The 24,727-nt window shown below is 39.2% G+C and overlaps 1 protein-coding gene across 3 annotated transcripts in view; it reads left to right on the forward strand.

Moving 5' to 3' along the window:
- Positions 1 to 10,922: 10,922 nt before the first annotated feature.
- Positions 10,923 to 24,727, forward strand: part of LOC120526377 (epididymal sperm-binding protein 1-like) — a 41,853-nt gene continuing 28,048 nt past the window's right edge. Inside the window, exons 1-4 of one of the 3 annotated variants that reach the window (XM_039749510.1) lie at positions 10,923 to 11,006; positions 11,985 to 12,094; positions 13,293 to 13,469; positions 20,016 to 20,180. In XM_039749510.1, the coding sequence (XP_039605444.1) occupies positions 12,040 to 12,094; positions 13,293 to 13,469; positions 20,016 to 20,180 (397 nt within the window). In that variant the 5' untranslated portion in view covers positions 10,923 to 11,006; positions 11,985 to 12,039. Of the gene's footprint in view, positions 11,022 to 11,984; positions 12,095 to 13,292; positions 13,470 to 20,015; positions 20,181 to 24,727 lie in introns of all 3 variants that reach the window. The other 2 variants (XM_039749512.1, XM_039749511.1) reach the window with 2 other exon arrangements.

The following is a 24,727-nucleotide window of genomic DNA, read 5'->3' on the forward strand; positions in this document are numbered from 1 at the left end:
ATATAGTGACAGGCAGCCAGAGCCATTAACACTAGAATTACCAGAGCCTACGAAAAAACTCGTAATTCCGTCCCACCTTAAATCGCTTCTTAAAATCGTTCACAGCTCTCCACCAGCGTCTTTTGTCATCTAAATGTGCTGATAAAAATCAGGCTGCAAGCAGCCGGCTATTCCATCCCCCCAACGACTTAGAACGCGCACAAACTTCTCCCAGCTCATGCCTTGATTGATTATCTGGGAGTGAAGTGGAGTTTTAGAGTGGAAATAATAGATCATTATTTGGAATACACGCATTTCACGTGTGTTCCGTTTCTACAGTAATCCGTGTAAACACATTTTTAAAACAGAAACGTTTTCATATTGTAGTAGTAAATGACAAAATGTAAGCATAAACTATATAATGTATGAAGCCTGAAGTCCAAATATCAAACACTTTCACAAAAGGTACAAATATAACAGAACAAGTATGCTTTTATTCAAAAATATAACTGCAGAAAAAAGCCACCTTAGCATGCCATATTGACACATACTTACTACAGCTGCCATGATAGTGTAATGGTATCAGCCGCTGACTAGTATCCAAAAGGTCATGAGTTCGATCCCACATGGTTCAGTTTTGAGAAGTAAACTGCTCTTATTCTTACTATTTTAGAATAAAAACATGCATTTGATTTCAGTGTGTAACAGCCAGTAATTTATGATACTTGTAAAGGTTAGTTTTTTTTTTATTCACTTTTCATTCTCAGTCTCAGTCGTGTTCAGGATCCTTCCCTATCCCCCATCTGAGAATGCTGTTTTCACATAAAGATGCACTGTAGCTCTGCAGCGTACTTGTGACTGCATTCTCGTACCAATGCTTGCGAACTGAAGTGCCTGCGTGCACTTTTCGTGGCATTACACGTCTATTTTTTTGAGCATGCCCGTGTCACTCAAACACAGGAACATATGTTGGTGTACAAGAATAAAAAACAAGTGCACTTTTATTCTAGACTATAAGTGAAGAAAAAATAAAGCAAGTTACAGTAGGCGGTTGATACGACAGCTTGCGTGGTGCAATGCTAAGAACTGCTGATTTCCGATCCGTGCTATATAAAATCATCACATTCAAATATTAACAATTTCCACACACCCTTCCTACATTCACGACATGTGTACTTGTTGCAGTGTACACATCTCTCTGTGCTATGGTTCCTATTACACTGAATGAGCACCTGACATTGTACTTTCTTCCCTATATAAATAACATTTGAGTATAGCGTCTCCAAATAAATCACATTTGAGTTATAGCGCGTCTTTATGTGAAAACAGCATTGTCAGATTGGGGGGGATCGTGAGCGACTGAGAGAATGGAACTGAATAAAAAAAGACTGAAATCAAATGTATGTTTTATTCTAAAATAGTTAAGTACATGCAATATTATTTGAAAGCGAACAGCGTCAGATCGGGCGCATATTCAAACCCGATCTGACGCTGTTCGTTTTCAAATAATATTGCATTAGTGCGATGATGTTTTTACATATATTGTCTCTTTCATTCATCTTGCGGTTTGTAATCAGTGACCGCGTGTTTTTTCCCCGATCTTGCCAGTTCGCACATGTTGTATGGTGCTGTTTTTTTTGTACTCCAGGACAGAATAGTACAGAGCAGTAAGTTCAGCGCTATATGCAATCAGACAGACAAACAGGCAGAGAAGGCACTAGATATATAAATAAACAGGGAAGGCACTGTATAATAGATATATAAAAAACAGCTAAGGGGATAGATATATAGATAGGTAGGAAGGAAAGGCACTATATGATAGGCAGACAGGGAAGCTCCTATATAATAATAAAATTACTGTTATTACTATGTAGATAGACAGGGAGTTCAGCGTGCAGCGTGTATTCAAACCCGATCTGACGCTGTTCGTTTTCAAATAATATTGCATGTACTTAACTATTTTAGAATAAAACATACATTTGATTTCAGTCTTTTTTTTTTATTCAGTTCCATTCTCTCAGTCGCGTTCACGATCCCCCCCAATCTGACAATGCTGTTTTCACATAAAGACGCGCTATAACTCAAATGTGATTTATTTGGAGACGCGCTATACTCAAATGTGATTTATTTGGAGACGCGCTATACTCAAATGTGATTTATATAGGGAAGAAAGTACAATGTCAGGTGCTCATTCAGTGTAATAGGAACCATAGCAGAGAGAGATGTGTACACTGCAACAAGTACACATATCGTGAATGTAGGAAGGGTGTGTGGAAATTGTTAATATTTGAATGTGATGATTTTATACAGCACGGATCGAAATCAGCAGTTCTTAGCATTGCACCACGCAAGCTGTCGTATCAACCGCCTACTGTAACTTGCTTTATTTTTTCTTCACTTATAGTCTAGAATAAAAGTGCACTTGTTTTTTATTCTTGTACACCAACATATGTTCCTGTGTTTGAGCGACACGGGCATGCTCAAAAAAATAGACGTGTAATGCCACGAAAAGTGCACGCAGGCACTTCAGTTCAAGCATTGGTACGAGAATGCAGTCACAAGTACGCTGCAGAGCTACAGCGCATCTTTATGTGAAAACAGCATTCTCAGATGGGGGTAGGGAAGGATCCTGAACACGACTGAGACTGAGAATGAAAAGTGAATAAAAAAAACTAACCTTTACAAGTATCATAAATTACTGGCTGTTACACACTGAAATCAAATGCGTGTTTTATTCTAAAATAGTAAGAATAAGAGCAGTTTACTTCTCAAAACTGAACCATGTGGGATCGAACGCATGACCTTTTGCATACTAGTCAGTGGCTGATACCATTATGCTATCGTGGCAGCTGTAGTAAGAATGTGTCAATATGGCATGCTAAGGTGGCTTTTTTCTGCAGTTATATTTTTGATTAAAAGCATACTTGTTCTGTTATATGTGTACCTTTTGTGAAAGTGTTTGATATTTGGACTTCAGGCTTCATACATTATATAGTTTATGCTTACATTTTGTCATTTACTACTGCAATGTGAAAAACGTTTCTGTTTTAAAAATGTGTTTACACGGATTACTGTAGAAACGGAACACACATGAAATGCGTGTATTCCAAATAATCTATTATTTCCACTCTAAAACTCCACTTCACTCCCAGATAATCAATCAAGGCATGAGCTGGGAGAAGTTTGTGCCCGTTCTAAGTCGTTGGGGGGGATGGAATAGCTGGCTGCTTGCAGCCTGATTTTTATCAGCACATTTAGATGACAAAAGACGCTGGTGGAGAGCTGTGAACGATTTTAAGAAGCGATTTAAGGTGGGACGGAATTACGAGTTTTTTCGTAGGCTCTGGTAATTCTAGTGTTAACTGGCCAGGACACCAGATGAATGGAAGGACCTGGGGAGAGAGCACCCGCGGGCCACTACCTCCCCTGGGACACTAGAGGGCAGCCCTCCTGGGCAGCTGTGGTACCACGGATTCTCGCAAGTTTGGTACAGCTCTATTGGATTCTGTGGGGACCACCAGGGGGAGCTGCAGAACCTTACCTTGAACTTCCTTCACACCTGGGAGTGATTCCAGGTAACGCTAATGAGCCACCAGGAGTATTTCCAAGAGCCAGAGTTAGGAGGAAGACAGAAGAAGCTTGCTGGAAGAGGAGTGGAGGTGGAAGGAAGGGAAGGAAAAACAAACTGTATTAGCATAGTTTGGTATTGTACTGTACTGTACTGTGCTGGGCTGTGCTCTGAGGAGCAACAAACAAGCGTTTCAAAGCTCGGAAATAAAGGGTGTTGTTTGTTGCACTTGTGTCTCTGCCTGTCTGTGTCAGTTTAGGGCTGCTGTACACACCCCGGTGGTCCACAATATATATATATATATATATATATATATATATATATATATATATAAAAATCTTGGGTCGAGACGTGATCTTCTCGGAGACACTTTGATGTCCTGCGAGAGACACTTCAATGTCCCACGAGACAAGGCAGTGAGACAAAATGGCAGCTGCTATACAGGCTTTTAAATGAATGACGCACAGTGCAAGCAGCAGAACATGCAGCATAGCAGGAGAAGCAATAAGCAAGCAGGTGATCCGTCAGCATCTCCAAAGTGTGCTTTCCGCCACCCCCTTCATAACGCGAGTGGCAGAGACGCGAATTGGCTGGTGTGTAGTGTGCCCCGTTGTGTGGGTGAGCAAAGCAAGCCTGGGTCACAAAGCCCCCTAGTGTGTATGTATGTATATATATATATATATATATATATATATATATATATCTCAATAAAATGTGTCATTTATCTTGACATCTCACTACATTTATAATTGCTGCCACAATACAACACTCTAGTACTTAGAAAAAAGAAAAATACAAAGCTTTGAAAATGTCTGCTGTGGTAGAATGAGAGCACCAATAGGCTAAGAAATTATATAATGGGTTGTATTAACAACAACAATTGGCTTCTAATTAAGAAACTGGTTAGTGTGGATCTGGTTGGAGTCTGAGGGTCCAACTGAAATGGTCATCTGTTGGCTTGCTTCACGTCTCATTTTTGTTTGGCTGCCATTTAAGGGGAAAAAAAATATTCAGAAGACTGAACCATAAAAAATCAAGGCAATTAAAATAAAGGGAAAAGAAGTTAATTAGCAGGAGAAACTGGTCAATAATTAAGAAAAGAGTTAGAGTGAAAATCCGCAGGAACAACAGTTTTCCAGGACCAGAGTTGGACACCACGGTATAGAAACCTAACTTTACAGGCTTGGCTATTATTGGATAACATAAACTAAAAGAATATTACCTGCTTATGGTCATACAGCAGGTACCTTGAATTCTATTGTTGCAACAAGAGACTTTAATTTCCGCAAGGGTGTGCAGAATTTTGGCATCCTTAATGTTTTGATGTTAATAATTCTGTCAAATGAACACTAAACTAAATTACCAATAGCACTGAAATAGATTAGCAATGGTCTTCTTACAGTAACGTTTAGAGAAAGAGGCGATTTTGAGGTGAGGCCTTTTTAATGTCAAGCTCCTACTTAAAACTGTGTTGTTGCACACACCCAGTCTAACAAACATTATTGATTTTCAATATAGGTTACCATTTCATTTAATGATTTTATCTCTTTATTTTTTAACCTAGAATACTGACTCAGAGAGTTCCTACACTAGAGGACTTAAATACAGGAGAAAGTTGGGTGAAATGACACCATTAATTGGCTAACTAAATAGATTACAAATGCAAGGTTACACCTTACCTGATGAAGGGGCCTTAGCTGCCTCGAAAGCTTGCATTTGTAATCTATTTAGTTAGCCAATTAAAGGTGTCATTTCACCCTACTTTCTCCTGTATCAATCTATGGCTAACACTGTACAATAATCTAATGCTGTAGAGGAGTTAAAGTGAGAGCATTCTTGAAGTGATGGAGGAAGACAACATATCACTGCAGACATGTGTGAACTTGGCCATCATATTGAAGGAAATGGTGGTCATTGAAGACCTTTGGGATTTCCCCAATGCTTTTGTGGTGCTTTTTGGACTCCACTTTGCTCTGAATCCGAAAGGGCTCAAATATACTTTTGAAGCAGTGGAGAACATCTTTGTGGATTTGAAAAATAAGTGCAGCAACAGAGTTCAGTCGCCAAAGAATAAACTGTTCAAGGACAGACATTGTTCTAGATAAGGAAACGTCTCTTTTGAGTTTGTATGTTCATATATTGCTGTCCGACAAAATGTGTTAAATGTACTTAGAAATATTTCTTATAGCTAGAGAACTGTTCACACCTTTCTGTGAGTTTATTGCCTGCATTTTTCAAAGATACAATCAAAAATATGTTTGAAATCTATAAAATTGTGTGAATGTTATATAGAATTTGGAGATGGAGAGGTGTAATGGTAGTTGCTAACTAAGTTAATGTAGTTGTTTTTTAGAAAAAAAAATGACAGCAGAATTAATTTTTTGATTAATGCATTAGTTGACACTGTGACTAATTACAGGTATTGATGATTATTAGTAGAATGCAAAAAAACATTTTGTTTACTATACTTGCCTGAACTGTTTGGTATTGAATGATTTCTTTAGTTTAGTAGCAAAACCCATTGTATTGATTTCCAATGGCATTTTTTGTTAGCTCAACTTAGAAAAAAATTGTTCAGGGAGCAACAATTTAAGAATTGAATACATAGATTTTTTTTAGTTTGATAGAAAAATACAGATGTTAGAACAACTCAGAGTATTTTGTTCACTATCAGTTACACTTCATAATACTTTCCAATGTTAGCTCAACTAAATATTTCTTTTACAGCTTACAACTGACTGTCAGCAAGTATAACTAAAGAACAAGAGCTAAACCAACTAAAAACATATTGGAAATTGGTACTAAGATTTTTTTTCTTGCACAAGCTGTAAATTTTTACAGTGTGCCTAAAAGTTTTGAGAGTGACACAAGTGTTGGTTTTCACAAAGTTTACTGCCACAGTGTTTTTAGATCTTTTTGTCAGATGTTTCTATGGTATGAAGTGGAATTACAAGCATTTCATAAGTTTCATGGGCTTTTATTGATAATTAGATAAAGATTATGCAAAGAGTTAATATTTGTAATGTTGGACTTTCTTTTTCAAGACCTCTGCAATTAACCCTGGCATGTTGTCTGTCAATCAACTTCTGGGCCAAATCCTGACTGATGGCAGCCCATTCTTGCATAATCAATCCTTGGAGTTTCTCATAATTTGTGGGTTTTTGTTTTTCCGCCCGCCTCTTGAGGATTGACCACAAGATTAAGGTCTAGGGAGATTCCTGGCCTTGGACACAAAATTTCAGTGTTTTCTTCCCCAAGTCACTTTTGCCTTATGACCTGGTGCTCCATCATTTTGGAAAAGGAATTGTTCGGCACCAAACTGTTCTTGGATGGTTGGGAGAAGTTGCTCTCAGAGGATGGTTGGTTTACTCAGCAATTGTCACACTCTTGGAGCTGGTGAACTCAAGAAGAGTTACTGCAGACCAGAGACATTGTGGGTACACCTAGGGGTGGGATAACTGTCAATGAAATTTGACTTCAGCTGTACTTGTGGAGCTCAGGAGGTTTCCTGCAGCTTGACACTGTTACTTGTTTTCGGAGGTTCTCAAGGTGAGGTTTGACTTTGCTGAGCATATTGATCAGATTGAGGATTCATTTTTGGCTTGACCTCCAGCAAAAGTGATGATTGCTGTGCTTCCCTCGAGTTTATGCCACTCAACCAATTTTCAATATGTTTCATAAACTTGCCAAGGGTTTACCCTGTGAACACCCTAACATCAAAATCTTAGAAAAATGGTGCATTTGAATGTATCTTTGAATTTTGCACTGTCAAATGTATACATGCAACATTTCTTATTTACGAATGTGTCCTTCATTTTCTCAAATATTTTTTTTCATAATCTTTTCTTGTAAAACTTTTCCAGGTTGAAAAAATGGTGACTCACAAAAGAACAGATGGCAGCTGGAGAGATCAGGAAACACAGGCACTCCAGTGGGCTATGTTCTGAGCCTACTGCGAAACACAGGCACTCCAGTGGGCTATGTTCTGAGCCTACTGCTGTACTCTCTAGTACCGTACATCAAGTCTAGTTTTGAAAGTCCCTAACGTCTTACTGTCTACCACACTACTTGGTCGCTTATTCCAAGTGTCTCTCATTTTGTGTAAAGAAAAACTTCCTAATGTTTGTGCAAAATGTAACCGTAACAAGTTTCCAACTGTGTCCCCGTGTTCTTGTTGAACTCATTTTAAAATAAAAGTCTCGATCCACTGTACTAATTCCCTTCATAACTGTAAACATGTCTATCATGTCATCTCTTAATCTTCCTTTGCTTAAACAGAAAATGCTCAGCTCTTTTAATCATTCTTTATAATTCATCCCCTGTAGCCCTGGAATCAGCCTAGTTGCTCTTCTCTGGACATTTTCTAGTGCTGCTATGTTCAAAAATGACCAAAACTGCATACAGTACTCCAGATGAAGCCTCACCATTGTGCTGTAAAGGTTGAACAGAACCTCCTGTGACTTGTACTTCACACATCAAGGTGCTATATAACCTCACATTCTGTTAGCCTTCTTAATGGCTTCTGAACACTTTTGGGAAGTTGATAGTGCTGAGTCTACTATGACTTCTAAATCCTTCTCATAAGGTGGACTCTCGATTTTCAGACCTCCAACTGTGTATTCAAACCTCACATTTTTACTTTCTATATGTAATTCTTTACATTTACTGACATTAAATTTCATCTTCCACAAATCTGCCCAAGTCTGTATGCTGTCCAAGTCCTTTTGAAATGATATAAATGATCCCAAATTATCTGCCAATCCACCAATCTTGGTATCATCTGCACACTTAAGCATGTTCCTAATGAGACAACGGATGGTGTCCTGGGGAATCTCCTCCCAGATCTGGACAAAGGGATCATTGAGCTCCTGGACACTCTGAGGTGCAACCTGGCAGCATTGGATAGACCAAAACATAATGTCCCAGAGGTGTTCTATTGGATTTAGTTCAGGCGAGCGTGGGGGCCAATCAATGTTCTCAATTCCTTCCTTCTCAAGGAACTGCCTGGATACTCTCGTCACATGAGGCCGGGCATTGTCGTCCCCAGGAGGAACCCAGGACCTACTGCACCAGCATAGGGTTTGACAATGAGTCCAAGGATTTCATCCCAATACCTAATGGCAGTCAAGGTGCCTGTAGAGGTCTGTGCGTCCCTCCATGGATATGCCTCCCCAGACCATCACTGACCCTCCACCAAGCCGCTCATGCTGAACGATGTTACAGGCAGCATAAAGTTCTCAATGGCTTCTCCAGACCCTTTCACGTCTGTCACATGTGTCTCTCTTCTGTGAAAAGCACAGGGTGCCAGTGGTGGACCTGTCTGTTTCTGATTGTTTGGTCAGAGACATTCACACCAGTGCCCTGCCTGGAGGTCATTTTGTAGGCTCTGGCAGTGCTCATCCAGGTCCTCCTTGCCCAAAGGCAGCAGATACCAGTGGGTCCTGCTGGTGGGCTAAGGACCTTCTATGGCCCTGTCCAGCTCTCCTAGAGTAACTGCCTGTCTCCTGGAATCTCCTCCATGCTCTTGAGACTGTGCTGGGAAACACAGCAAACCTTCTGGCAATGGCACGTATTGATGTGCTATCCTGGAGAAGTTGGACTACCTGTGCCAGCTCTGTAGGGTCCAGGTATCACCTCAAGCTACCAGTAGTGACACTGACTGTAGCCAGATGCAAAATGAGTGAAAAACAGTCAGAGAAGATAAAGAGGGGAAAATGTCAGTGGCCTCCACCTGTTAAACCATTCCTGTTTTGCAGGTCATCTCATTGTTGCCCCTCTAGTGCACCTGTTTTTAGTTTCATTAATACCAAAGCAGATGAAACTGATTAACAACCCCCTCTGACACAAGTTTCATTAACTTGATGCTATACTCTGATTAAAAAGTGTTCCTTTAATTTGTTTGAGCAGTATATATATTAAAAACAGCAGCAGCCCTTGCACTGTCCCCTGTGGAACACCACTCTTAACATCGGCCAATTCTGATGAAGTACCTCACACCATCACCCTCTGCTTCCTGTGTCTGAGCCAATTCTGCACCCTGAACTCCCATTCCTTTTAGTTTGATGCCCAACCTCTCATGTAGCAGCTTATCAAATGAACGACTTCCGGCCTATCACCCTGACGTCACATGTGATGAAGACCATGGAGTGGCTGCTGCTTTATTACCTGAGGCCACAGGTCCGCCACACCCTCTGCAGTTCGCATACCAGGAGAAGATGGGAGCAGACGATGCCATCATCTATATGCTACACAGATCTCTCTCCCACTTGGACAGAGGCAGTGGTGTTGTAAGAATTATGTTTCTGGACTTCTCTAGCGCCTTCAACACCATCCAACCTCTGCTCCTTACGGACAAGCTGGCAGAGATGGGAGTAGATTCATACCTGGTGGCATGGATCATGGACTATCTTACAGACAGACCTCAGTATGTGCATCTCGGGAACTGCAGGTCAGACATTGTGGTCAGCAGCACAGGAGCACTACAGGGGACTGGACTTTCTCCGGTCCTGTTCAGCCAACATACATCAGACTTTCAATACAACTTGGAGTCCTGCCTTGTGCAAAAGTTCACTGATGACACTGCTATCGTGGGCTGCATCAGGAGTGGGCAGGAGGAGGAGTGTAGGAACCTAATCAAGGACTTTGTTAAATGGTGTGACTCAAACCACTTACAACTGAACACCAGCAAAACCAAGGAGCTGGTGGTGGATTTTAGGAAACCCAGGCCCCTCATGGACCCTGTGATCATCAGAGGTGACTGTGCAGAGGGTGGGAAAAAATAATTTAAATGTCTACCACATAAAACTTAAAAAAAAGTGAAGGTTCTGAAGACTATCTCAAGGCACTAAACATCGACCATTTTGACAATGGACATTAGCAGCTGAATAAAATTATCATTGTGAAACTTGAAAGTCTGACGTGTCTTTTCTAATTTAATACTGTCAGTCTTGCATTCCACGCCTTATCATACTGGATGGTCCTCATTTAATTTGCACTGAATTGTAATATTTTTGTTCTATAATGTACTTTTTTTATTGTGTATGCTGCTAAGGGTGCAATTTAAAAGAAAGACTGTTAAATTTCTAATTCTGAGGATGTTTGCTTTCCTTTTGAATAAATTTCCTTGTCCCTTTAAATGACTGCTAAGCATGTTTTCGTTAAATACTGTGCAGAGGTTTTCTATTTTTTTTTTTTTACTGTAATTCTCTTTTTTAAGATTAAGCATAACTATACTTTTATATGAGCACTTGCATCAAAGAGACTTTTTTGTCACAGTGATGGGTTACTTATCAAAAAAGGGAAAACAAAAACCTCCCGAATTGACCGGTCCCTAATTTAGATGGGCGTGTTACAGTGCACCGACCGTCCCGCCCCAGTCAGTATAATTAGCGCTTCGTCAAGACTCCATTTAGCAGCTGACTGCACATCCAAATTGCGTGAACTTCAGACCTCAGGGACGGTAAGCAGCCCGCCCGTGAGTTTATAATAAAATACATTTTGCAATAAATGCACCAAGCAATGCATCTTAGTTATTGCACCGTCAAGGCAGGGTGACTGTTATTTAAAACTGGGCTGTTTGAAGTTAAATTCTACTGATTTAATAACAGGCTTGTAGTAGCGTTTTGAGTTGGTACCTTATATAAATATAACGGGACAATACTAAACACGACTTGATTCGATATTCACATTATAAGGAGCTAATTGTGCGCTTTCGCAGATGACGCTTCGATTTAAAGTTAGTAAAAAGGGTCCATGATGTTAAGTCGGTGGTTTGGGCTATAAGTAATTTTAATGGACTTTTAAAATCCTATTCATATAAAATATTGAGAATTCCAACAAAAAACAAGTGGCGGCCGCTTTTTGAACAAGACCGGCTTAGCCGGCCTAGAAAGACTTTGACGCTTTGCGCAGTATGGAGGAAATTAAAACACAAGTCTCTGCGAAGAAGGTGGAGGTCCTGTCGTGCCAGATATGCAAATAGTGCTCAAAATAAAGCGGTCCGTCTGTAAGTTTTACTAATGAGGGTAACAAGCTAAGCATTCAAAATGACCAAAAGGCTGATCGTGGAAATGAAGAGCAAAAAACAGATCAGTAAAAGACTGCAGCGTTTCACAGCACATCTTACCTAACACAATGTCGACATTTGTGCTATAAAAACAAACAACCGTTCTTTGACAATCAAATGTTACCTGCTTAAATAAACTTGAATTGTATTGGAATGGCGACATTCGATTTGACAGCCCTAGTAGACAGTAGGATTTTAGGGACATTCAAAACTCAACTTGACGTTATTATGGAGGTGTTAAGTGGATAGGACTGGCAAGTTTTGTTGAGCTGGACAAACTGCTCTCTTCAAAAAAAAAAAAAAAAAATTCTAATGCTCTAATTTATTATAAAAAAAAAAAAATTAACAGACTTTTTTTTTTTTCCCCCACAGTGGCCCACAAAGTATTTAAATTGCTCACCCAAGATAAACTTTTAAAGCAGACAGAATGTGGATTCTGACTCTGTCTGTACTCCTTTTAAATGCTTTTAGCAAGATAGAAGGTCAGTTTAATTTATTTTTTAATTTCTTTAAAGGTTGTATAAGGAAAAACAGATTCTACATCTTACACTTTTGAAAAGAGAAAGTATTTCATGGTAGTAAGGTTCAAAAACAGATTCAAATCTTCTCTCTGTCACTTTACTCATCTTGGGTTTTGTACACGTATTCTCTTTCCTTGTATTTCACACAAAAGCCCTCAATCAAAATTTGTGTAAACAAGTTTGTTCCCATCTATTTATGATCTTCACTAATGTGCTAGTGCACAATAGGCCTAAGATCGTAAAGATAAAATGATGAGGGGAATGGAAATATTAAAAATACAAAAAAAAAAACTGAAATAAACCTTTTGTAAATGAAGTCAATTTATATTCCATTTATATTTATAAATAATTTGAAATCATAGCAGTCTGGAAAATGAAATGCAGTTCGATACACCATAGGGTCAAACATTTGACCTATAAGAGCTTGTTGGACAGCCCACCCCAAAACCATGAGCTTTATGGTGGAGTCGGCCCTCTGTTTGTGGCCATAACAGCATCCACTCCTTAAGTTCCTCCAGGTCTTTATGAACCTGCCTTTGTGCACAGAGGTACACTCATGTTGGGACAGAAACGAGCCTTCACAAAGTTAGAAACCCTCAATTGGTGAACGTGTCTTTGTCTGCTGTAACAAACTACTACCTGTTTTTTTTTTTTTCTTGAGTATTTTCCTTTTAAACTTTTAAAAGAAGCTATAATACCTTTTAATTTGTTTGACAAGGGACAACAGAAAAAATTGTTTTTAATTTAAAATGTTAAATTCTTGAGTTATAAAATGGGTAGAATTACATTACAATTTGCTCTAAATTTATATAAATTGGTGACTTTGTAATGAACTGTATAAAAACTAAATATACATGGGGAGGGGAATTCAATGTTGTGTCATTCTTAACACAGCTGTGAGCGGATGTACATATTTGAGCAGGATGCGTTATGACTGTCATTTTGAAGCTATGGTGTGTCAGAGTAAATAAAGCAGAAACTCTCACTCACAGATTGGACTGTCTGCATCAATTTATCATTCGACTCAATTATGCCAAAGTTATTGAAAGTTTTAATGTGAGCTCCTTCTGAGTTTTTCATCCATGAATGACATAGGCATGTTCTCCATATCACAAGTGCTGATTATTCTCACCCTTTCCTTCTTTCTCTTTCTTATTAGCAGGGATACCTACGACAGGTGGGAATGCTAATGGTGCCCCCTGCGTTTTTCCATTTATACACCAGGGAAAATCCTACAGCTACTGCATTACATACAATGAAGACCGGAGGCTGCCATGGTGCGCCACCACAAGTAATTATGATAAAGACAAACAGTGGGGCTACTGCCCAAAATCAGGTAAGCACTTGTGGGTTTCTTTAAGTCTCTTCTGTTATTTAAAGCGTTTTTTTGATTTTTTGTGCATGACATCTGTCATCATAATTATCCACATTTCATGTGTCAGATGTCCATGTGGTATAATTGGACATTGTGAAGATAATTTTAGCCATTTCTAAAGCTAATGTTACCCAATGAGGAGATCCCTGATTTCTTTGTTTGACTGTGGGTGCTAAGTTTGCTTTGTGTAACGGAGCTAGTTCACTTACAAAATCAAATGTAATTTGGTACATTTTTAAAGGGTGTTGGAACCAGATAGATAATATGGAAACCAGGGGGCATCCTCAGACACAACAGCCACAGAACCGTAAGTCCAGCACACAACAAAAGTTTATTTGTGTGGGAAGTGCTACAGTACAAAGTACCCAGCACAATAGAGTCCTTTTTCTTTACTTTCTTTTTCTTTTCTTTCACTAATGGCCCCCATGGAGCCCAACTGGGCTGTTTCCAACTCCCACAGCCACCCAGGGAAGCTGCCCTCTAGCATCCTGGGGGGAGGTAATGCCTTCTGGATGCTCTCTCCCCATTCCTTCCATCCAACTGGCAACCTCCTCACCCAAGAACCTCTGGCTTGGATAATGAGAAAGCTGTTTCTGGCTGAGAAAATGCTTAACACCAATGGTTGTAAGGCAGGACTCCACCCCATAAGACGTCCTAGACACAAACGCATGCACGAGTTTAGGAGTGACCATCGCCTGGTGGTATGTTCTGCTTCCAGAAAGAGGATCAGATGGCACATACTATATACAGAATATCGATTCATCAGAAAAGAAAATTGGGGTTGAAGAGTAATCACCATAATGAACACAATAAAATATGCAGTGATATTTTTGGACAAACTGTCTATAAGTGGCCTGGGTTAGCTTATAAAAAATGTGACAGAGCAGAACTCCTGCAGTTGGTTGCAAACCCCCAAATGCACTGTTTAGTGCCAGGGTAGTCCATAACGCCCAGACCCACCTCTAAAAGAATTGTGTAAAGTAAAAACCTGCTGCTTCTGGACTCTTCTTGTGCTCATTACCACAGATCACATGCATTTTTGGATACAATACTTTACTTTTAAATACATTTTACTGGAAAAATAGGCACTGGGCATGCAGAGGAAAGGCAAGTCGAAAGGAACTGAGAAATTGTACTGAAGATCAACCCCAGAACCTACCCCCATTGGTTAAGAGACCTGTCTATCTAAAATGTGTTTTGCACATTGTGAGCATAAAACTGAATTACTGATATGATCTTTTTGACCAAATTATTTGATGTTGTATGTCCAGCATTGGTCACCATAGACCGCCATTCTGTCATAATATTTATCTTCATTTTACATTAAATCTTGATTTGATTTTTTCTTTTTCCAGTCGCCAATACAAAACATAAAGGCTCAGTAGCATATTAAAAAAAAAACATGTAATATTTGGGTTGAGTATTCCTTTAAAGGGTGTTCTACAAATTCTTGGATGATTCCATATTGTAACTTGCAACATGAAATCACAAGCATGACATGCGCTAGAGGAGTGTGAGAAGGGTTCAAGGAGAATTCTTTTAAAGTGCAGAACATGGTCTAGTTGTTGACCGCTCCTTCATGAGCTGCTTTATTGGGCAGCTACTTCCACTGTGAGCACTGATACCTACCTACGACATGTCATGTTCCATCTGAAAATAAGAGTGGATGGTGTGTGCCAGCTTCACAGAACATCTCCCATTTGGTGGAGCGTAACCAAACAAAAAACAAAATTGTGATTAAAAGGACTAATTGCCATAACAAACACATTAAAATATGATGCAGTATTTTTGGAAGAAATGGCTGTAAGCAGCCTAGGCATATCCTATAACAGGGGTTCCCAAACTTTTGGACGTCAAGTACCACCTGAGGTTAAGTGAGTGGCGTTGCGTACCACTCTCACCTTGTTGAAAGGGAGGGAGAGCTATAAGGGGGGGAGTTTGGGTCTAAACCGCCACAAAATCTGAATAAAAGTTAAAGAATTGGAAGAAATTATGCATAAAATTAATGAAAAAATTTGTGCATGTACATAAATTGATAAATTCTGCCCCGAAACTAAATCCTGCCTTCGGCCTGTATGTGACGCAGTTACCGAAGACGAAATTGTATCAGCTTTGTGCTTAGATCTAGTGACTACGATGTGATGAAGTGGCAGTGCACGTATAACCACAAACACGAGCGGTTTCTGTGAGGCAGAGTTACCGAAGACTAAATAGTGTTGGTGTTGTGCTTTCATCTAGTGACCAAAAGCTCAAACAGTGAAGAAGTAGAAGTTGACTTTGGAAACGGAATTATGGTAGCGTTAAATGAACTAAATACTAATTTGAATAAAAGGTTTTATTTATTCAGATGACAAAATTTCACACCACACTAAATTTGGGAATCCATGTATTATTGTATTTAAACAGTTTCATTGTTGTTTGCTTCCAACAGGCTTGTCATAAAGGGTTTTGCACAGATAAATTAAATTTCAGGGACCGCGATGCATACCACCTGAAAAGGCTCCACGTACCACAGTTTGGGAACCGCTGTCCTATATGTTGGATAAAAACCAAAACTTCAGCGTCTTTTCCACTTAATTTCTCCATAATATCAAGTTAAGTTTTGAAGGTCCCTAACGTCTTACTGTCTACCACACTACTTGCTAGCTTATTCCAAGTGTCTATCATTCTTTGTGTAAAGAAAAACCTAATATTTGTGCAAAATTTACCAGAGTTTCCAACTGTGTCCCCGTTTTCTTGATTAACTTATTTTAATGTCACAGTCTCGATCCACTGGACTAATTTCCTTCATAATTTTAAACGCTTCTCTTAATCTCCTTTTGCTTAAACTGAAAAACCTCAGCTTTTTTAATCATTCCTGATAAGTCACCCTCTGCTATTCTGGAATCCGCCTAGTTGCTCTTCTCTGGACATTTTCCAGCACTGCTATGTTCTTTTTGCAGTCTGGAGACCAAACACGCACAATACTCCAGACGTAGGCCTCACTTGTGGGATATAAAGCTTCAACATAACCTCCTTGGATTTGGACATTGTGTGGTTGGTGCCTGCCACTCACATGGTTCTTCATTGGGCACCTGCTTCCATTCTGAGCTCTGCTTTCTACAGCCCCAATTCCAAAATTGTTGGAACTCTGAGTAAAATGTAAATAAAAACAGAATGCAATGATCTGCAAATTTCATAAACTCATATTTTATTCATAATACAGTATAAAAAAAACATGAGAAACTGAGAAAATGTCCATTTTAAGAAAAGAATAAGATAATTTTTGAATTTGTTGGCAGGAACACATCTCAAAAAAGATGAGACAGGGTCATGTAGAATACGGTGTAGTATCCCAACCGTCCATAAACATTTGGGACCTAAGGAGATCATTTGCTGGACTTTTGTTGTCCCATTTTTTTTATGATATACGAATCTACTTGTTCAACAGTCCTGGGTGGTCTTTGTCATATTTTTCATTTCACGATGCACCAAATGTTTTAAATTGGTGAAAGGTCTGGACTGAAGGTTGGCCAGTTTAGCACCCAGACTCTTCTACTATGAAGCCATGCTGTTGTGATAAATGTAATATGACTTTCAGCATTTGTCATGCTGTAATCTGCAAGGCCTTCCCTACAAAAAAAGATGATGTTTCACACTCACTATTGGATGCTCCTATAGAGTAACCTTACACATACAAGCGTGCGTACGCACACAGGTGCTCACATGGTGATTTCATAAGTATGACTTGGACATCTTCAGCACATGACCTAAGGTTGTGGTGGCCCTAAATGCCTTAGTAATAATTACTGTATGATTGTCAGCAAACATTTTTACTTTTATATATCTTCATGTAGCTGATGCAGCAATGTTTTTGTCTTGTGGTTTTTTCCCCCCCCCCTCTCTTTCTGCAGGTCTAGAAGCGGACTCTGGTTCATTTATTGTTTATTCTATACGAACCCCCCCCCTCCCCCTTTACCTCCATCTCTTCCTTCTCTCTCTTCTTTTTCTTTCACTTTTGTCTCCGTGTCCGGTTCGAATCTTAAAAACATCTAAAAATATTTTTAATAAAGTTTTGGTATCAGGCGTGACGTCAGCAGAAGCTGTAACGCTCCACCGGAGAGAAAAACTGTAAGGCTAGTCGCCAGCATTCAGACATCAATTCTGATTGCTTCACAGCCGAACAGGACACGGTTAAAAAAAAAAAAAAAAGATGATGTCCGGATGGCAGCAGATGTTGCTCTCAAACCTGCATATACCCTTCTGCACTGTTGGTGCCTTTCCAGATGTGCAAGCTGCCCATTCCACGGACACTAATGCACCCCGTACCATCAGAAATACAGCCTTTTGAACTTGGCGCTGATAACAAGCCAGATAGTCCGGACGACGTGGTGTCCATTTTTTTCCAAAAAGAATTTCAAATTTTGATTGATCTGACCATAGAACAGTTGTTCACTTTGCTTTAGTCCATTTTGAATAAACTTTGGCCCAGAGAAGACAGCAATGTTTCTGGATGATGTTCACATATGGTGGCTTCTTTCCATGATAAAGCTTTAACCAGTGTTTGTGGTTGGCACACCCAACTGTGTTCACAGACAATGATTTCTGGAAGTGTTCCTGAGCCCATGCAGTCAGTGATTGCTGTGACAGAATTAGGCCTGTTTTTAATGTAGTGCTACCTGAGGGCTTGAAGATCATGCGTATTGTAATATTGATTTTTGGCCTTGTCCTTTGTGCACAGAGATTTCTCCAGATTCTTTGAATCTTTTGATAAAATTAGGTAGTGTATATGATGAGATATTCAAAGTCTTCAAAATTTTATGTTAAGAAACATTATTCTGAAATTGTTCAATTTGTAGACGCAGTTTGTTTTGCATCTTGGTGAACCTTTGCCCATCTTCACTTCTGAGAGACTCTGCCTCTCTAAGGTGCTCTGTTTATACCCAATCATGTTATTGCCAACCACTGCACCACCATTCCTCTGTGAGATCAAAGAAAGAACGCAGACAGACGCACAATTGTATATTTCATCAAAACAAAGCAGAAATGCCGAAATCGTAATGAAATGTCAGAAAAAATACGTATGTCTTTTTAAAGGCAGAATATTCAAAGTGGGGGTGTCATGATTGAAGCCGCTGGCTCATTCTATTTTTTGAAGTCGCACTGAAGCAACTCTAAACTGTCTGTGCTGATGCTTTGCACTTTTCTTCTATCAAATAGATTGAACCATCTTGTAAATAGTAATATATTTTTCATCATTTGGGGGTGCATGGCGTCATGCTCTTAAGGTTTGTTTTCATTCTCCACGTGGCTAATTATACATGCATAGGGTACGCACCTCCTTCTCTTATACTGACATGGAACTCGAAGATTGTTCTGCACATTTGGCGACAACGAGAGAACTCATTATTTATGCTGCATATGTTTCATAAAAACAAAATTAAGAACCTGCATTATTTACTATTATTTATCTGTTCTACCACTAACTAAGTCTCACAGCGTCTTTTATGCAAATGATAAGCATTATATACCCAGCGGGTGGTCCCATCCAATGTTGGCTGTTACAGCTCTGGCACGCAGGCCTCGCAAAGCATTATGGGGTGCTGGTGAAAAACGTTCTCCTACACCAGCCTAATTATCAGTAAATAATTCAACAAACAAGAGTGAAGGCAGCCAATTCACTTCAAATAACAATTGGGGGGAATACCGGTTACCACTTGTGTGCCATATTTGCATCATCTTCCCAAGTTGTCTTCTTTATTTTATATATTTTTTTTTTCAAAGGTGTGCAGTGCATGTTCTGTAACGTCCATTTGAACTTTTGCCTGCTGTGTGTGTTTCTATAGCCATAGCAGAGTGCAGCTGATTTTCCATGTGGAGGAAAATGGAAAAATTCCTGTCCTGTTACTCTGTAGTAAGGGAAAAATAAATCTGTGAAATGGAAGAATATACACAACACAATATGATGATTTTCAAAATGTTATCTCCAATAATCTTTCTGGGTTATTTGTTCTCAATAAGCAGTCTCCAAATTCTTAGAATTCTGTTTATTTGAAAATGAAGATGTTGTTGCTAAATGGACATGGCCATCTATTGTAATGTGAAGAAATTCTGAGCAGTTTTATTGCCAATGTTCACCCTGCCCTTCGCTCAAAAGATGACACTATGGCAATTGTTCACTTGGGGAAAATGATTGTGACTTGCTTTTTTACTGTAGGGGTTTATGGTTTGAATACTAATGAAATCAAGCTCTTTACAAAGTCTACGCATCATTTGTGAGTGCACATGTAGAGTAAATACTGTTTTTAATTAATACATTCTTTGAATAGAAGCATGCATAAGATGAAATGTAACAAAGTGACCCCATTTTGTTTTAATCCTTGTTTTTATGGCAAGTAATAGGCCTGGAGGTGGAGTGCATGGATGGAGACTGAAATATAAAATGGATGGTTCATGATGTAGAGATCCAAAGGTCGCGTGCCATTCATCTACACAGATGGTCTATATTTGTTTTTGTCATCCTTACAGGCATTAAGGCGGTAGATGGGAATGCAGGTCCAGAGTGTGTCTTCCCCTTTGTCTACAAAGGAAAATGGTGCTTTACTTGCACAAAAGAGGACAGTGACAAGAAGTGGTGTGCAGTGACTAGTAACTATGATGAGGACAAGAAGTGGGCCTACTGCTCAGACAAAGGTGGGTCATTTGCAGTGCTGATTTTTGGCATTAAAACTATTGTGGTGGTGCTATTTAGTTAGTAAGAAAAATAGAGATTATACTTAATGGAACCATACTCGCATATCCAGTAAATATTGTCTATGGTCACAATGAAGACACAATGCATTTCTATATCACCAAATCTCTCTGGTAAAAAAAGTCAGCCAAATAATACCATCTATAATCGCACATCCATCCATTTATTAATTTTTCAAACTCCGCCCTGCTCTGTATAACTGGGAGGAAGCTGTCGTCCATTCCAAGAAGCACAAGACACGCACAAGATTTTGCAAGGTGCCAGTCCATCACGGGGTAATAACCCATGCACACACTCGCACATTTAGTGGTACTTTGGTATCGCCAGTCCACCCAACTTTCATGTCCTTCATTACCACCAAAGCACAATGTTGTCTCAAAATGGAATCTTTAAGACAGAAGTCAACACCAGAAAGAGAATAAGTCAACTTTGCTAAGAAAACAGATTTAAAAATGAATGCCCACAGTGCATTTATTATGCAATTTACACATTTTATTATTTTAGTTTTATCTCTGAATATTGATGTGATTTTATTTGAAATTAATGCTATTCTTTCTGTGTTATGTAATGGATGATAGTTTTTTTTGGATTATAGAGAATCCATTATGTGAAGTGTATGGTGTTTATTATTTGGACACTTTTTTTTATTTTGGCATTATAATCTTTTGTTCATGTGACACACAGTTAAGTATTGCATGACAATGTGTTGAACATATGCTGAAGTTCTACTGTAAATATGAAAAATCCGCAGTGCAGCTTCATCCTTTGGTAGATATATTCTGTCTAAACACCTTCTAGAATAGTTCATCCAAGCCTTGTTTCGATTTTCGACTTCCTTCTGCTCCCAACTTATGTTTGGATTTGCCCTCATGTTTTGTTTGCTGGTTATTACGATCTGCCTGGTTCTGTCCTTTGCCTGTCTCTCATTATGAGTTTGCCTGATGTGACATCTCCGGGTCTCCTTGCATCTCATGATTTTTGGAGAGACTGTTTCAACAGGATTAATACAAATCATTTTCTGAACTGAATAATTTGTGGTTCAATTACACTAAATTGACTTTTGTTTTTTTGTGTTGTCATATCACATGTGACATACATCTAACACCTAACAAGAAAGTTACTGACTAACATTTTAAGGTTCTTCATAGTGGATAGGAAGAAATGTCAAAAGCAGCTCTTTACCTGTTACTTGTAACTCCTTATCTATCTTAATGTCCATACTGTACACCGCATATTCAACATGCAGGCTGCTCACTGACCGAAACTCTCTATTTCTTTCACTCCTTTACCTCGACTCAGTTTTCCCACCAATACAGGATTCCACAAAAGTGTCCATTTGAGCCCTTAAGGAATTACAGCTAGATAAGGAATGACAGTCCAGTACTTTTTCTGAAAAATGATGTGTACAAAGTAACTAATAGCACCAAATGATATAAGAAATACAAGCAACTGCACATCCTGGGTGGATTCATGCAGTCTTCATGCAGTTCCAGGTGGCAGTTCCTTAGCGACACATCATATGCCCTTTATCAAAATATGAAACTAAGATTTCTTACTACATTTACAGGTAAACCGCAAATAGAAAACTCCATTTACATGTCTATGTTCAGCTGAGCTGAGCTCTTTTTATATTTGAGTCCTAAAGCAGCTGAACTAAATGCTCCAATTTCACAATAAGCACCAGCTGAACTAAGCTGAAAGAATTCTTTTAAAAAAAATTCGTAATAAAAGACTGCCACTTTCTCGACTCTTTCCTTTCCAAAGAAGCACACACACTTGGCTTTGTTTCCAGTCTCCGAGCAGACCATGATATCACCCAAACTCCAGGTCAATTCCTATGGGAGTCAAAAGCTGCACTTTGCAACAAACCAAAAATACTTTGAATCATTTGGCTTTCCCAGAATACACTGCACTTCTGTTCAGCTTGGCAACACTTTTAGGCTTTAGATGTGTAATGGAAGGATTTTTCTAAAGAGAGGGGGGGATCAAGAGAGCAGATGGGCGTTGGTCGCTCAGCGCGAAACCCAGCTGCATTACTAATGTTTTGGGAGAAACAGCCGGGAATGTTCTAAAGATACAGCCATGGCTATGTAAGGAGTTGTTTTTCACTTGTTTTTTACTTTAAGTACTGGGAATATGGCCAAAGGGTCATGCTGACTTGTTTTTCACTTGTTTTTACTTTGAGGGGCTTTTTATTATACAGCCCTTATTTTTGTGTGCCTCTTGGTACCAGGTGCCGTCTCCATCAAGACCAAGTGCAAAACAACACCGCGTCCCGTGAAAGGGTGTGTACTGAAACTGATCACTTCTGTATACACTGCTTACACGTAAGCCGCTTTGGGCAAGGACGCTTAATTAGTATATAAGGGAAGGTTCCGCCCTCAGTTTCTTTGGAGGCTCAACCGTGGGGACAGCGCGCACCGCCCGGTAAATATGAAAGGCTAAAAGGGTTGATCCTTTGACAAGACTGACAAGCGGGCCCCCTCAGTCTACTGGTCTGGGATGATGGCTCTGGGTCTTTTGATGTATGTTACTGTATGTATGTATGTTATTGTAAGTATAAGTTTGTCTCTTTATTTCTATAACCCAATTATATGTATTTAAATGTTATAATTGATTAAGTAAACAAAATAGAAGTATTGGACCTCTTCTCTCTGATTCTTTGCCTACTTATGTTCATATCCCTGGAACCATTTTCCCGTAACAAAACATTTTGGCGTAGTCGCTGCAGGATTTTGGGGAATCTGGTAAAATATTGAACTATTGAGTGAGGCAAAAAGAAATCAGAGATGTCTAAAAAAAAGGATAAAAACCCTGGCACGGCTCCTTTACCTCTTCCCAGCTGGGAGGAAACAGTATGGGAAGACTGCGCTAGAGAATTGAGACATGGGGGGATTAGCACAATATTGGCAAAGTTTAGGCCCCCCAACACCAGTGAATGTATTAGCCGCACTTAAGAAATGTCAAGTGTCTGCAAAGGAACCCATAACGGGCTTGCAGACGCGGGGGTGGGTTTTGCTAACTGCGGTTAAGAATCTGGACGAAGAAGGGAGATTATGAAAATGCAAATGGACTTGGTGGGTGCGTTAGGGCGGGCCTCGATGGCCGAATCCCAGGTAGCTGTATTATTGCCGCGGGTACAGCGGGCCGAGGAGATGACGGAAAAGGTAGCCTTATGCATAGCCAAGACGAATGCGAAAAAGATGTATAAAGAGAATGCCATATAGATTAAGCAACGATCGCTCAGTGTTAAAGTGTGTGGTGGCGCAGTGGTTAGCACTTATGCCATGCTCAATGACAGTTTAGTCTTTTTGACGAGAGTGCCGTCTTGCTGTAGTATCGAACCGCGTGATTTCTTGATAGTTGGATTTGCCCTAATTGTCGCAGGAATGGATCGCCACGGAAGCAATTCCTCGTTGTCGCTGAGTCATTTCGCCAATGGAGTCTCCTTGATCTAGAAACCAGCGCCGTTTCGAGCTGAGTAGAATCGTGTTAAGAGTTAACATCCGCTAACGTCATGAGAGGCTGTTTTATATTATAGTCTGATAAGTAAAACAACCTTCAGAAAAATGTAGGAGGATAGCACCAAAAAGAAAAATTAAGCGATAGGAAAATGTTTGAGTATATAGATTTGTGTGCAAATATGTATATATCTGTACTTATATTTGTGGGGAAAGAATAACAAGCGTTGAGAAGAATATAATGCGCGAAAAAGAAAAAGTGCACTTCAAAGGTACCTGGCGCTCGCTAATGTCTGTGTATGTGAATATGTCTGTGCTGAACTTATTCAATGTGTGTGCCTGCATATTATGTGTATGCCTGAGCATTAATTGTTCTCTGTGTGTGTGTAAATATGTTTGCGCTAAAAATGTGTGAGCGTGCCTGTTATTTGTTCCGTGGGTGCGTGCGTGTGTTTGGGAGTAAGAAAGCAAAAACATGGAGACTTCTGGGTAATGTAGTTCAATTATGATTTGCTGAAGCTGCCGTGTGCATATAAACTTCCAGAGCTCTGAGTAAATATGGGTTAAAATAAATGTGAGTATGAGTAACATTTGATAAAATGAAAAATGCATTCACTTTTAAATAATAAGTGATAATAAGTGACAAAACTGAGGTAAAGTTGAATGTGTTAAAACAATAGTTTGGGTGATTTTGTGTATGTTATATAGTGTATTAAAGGGATCCCTATGTGTGTATGTTAAATAAGTTTCAGTGTGTTTAAAAGTATGTGTAAAAATATGTGGTGTTGTTTGCAAGAATTAAATAATTGAAGTAGATTTTTATTTAAATATGAAGTATTTTCTTAGTTTGAGATTCTGGGAAAAATTTACCTGATAAAGAAGTGGGTTCTTCATTCTAAATATGGGTAGAAATGTGCAAATTTCTTAGAGGGCTTTATAGTAAATAAAGACACATTTTGCATTATAGGGCATTTTGATATATTGATTTCTTTCCTCATTTCCTTTGTGTGTAATATTGACATGTTTGT

The sequence above is a fragment of the Polypterus senegalus genome, chromosome 3, assembly GCF_016835505.1.
Source record: "Polypterus senegalus isolate Bchr_013 chromosome 3, ASM1683550v1, whole genome shotgun sequence".
Lineage (NCBI taxonomy): Eukaryota > Metazoa > Chordata > Cladistia > Polypteriformes > Polypteridae > Polypterus > Polypterus senegalus.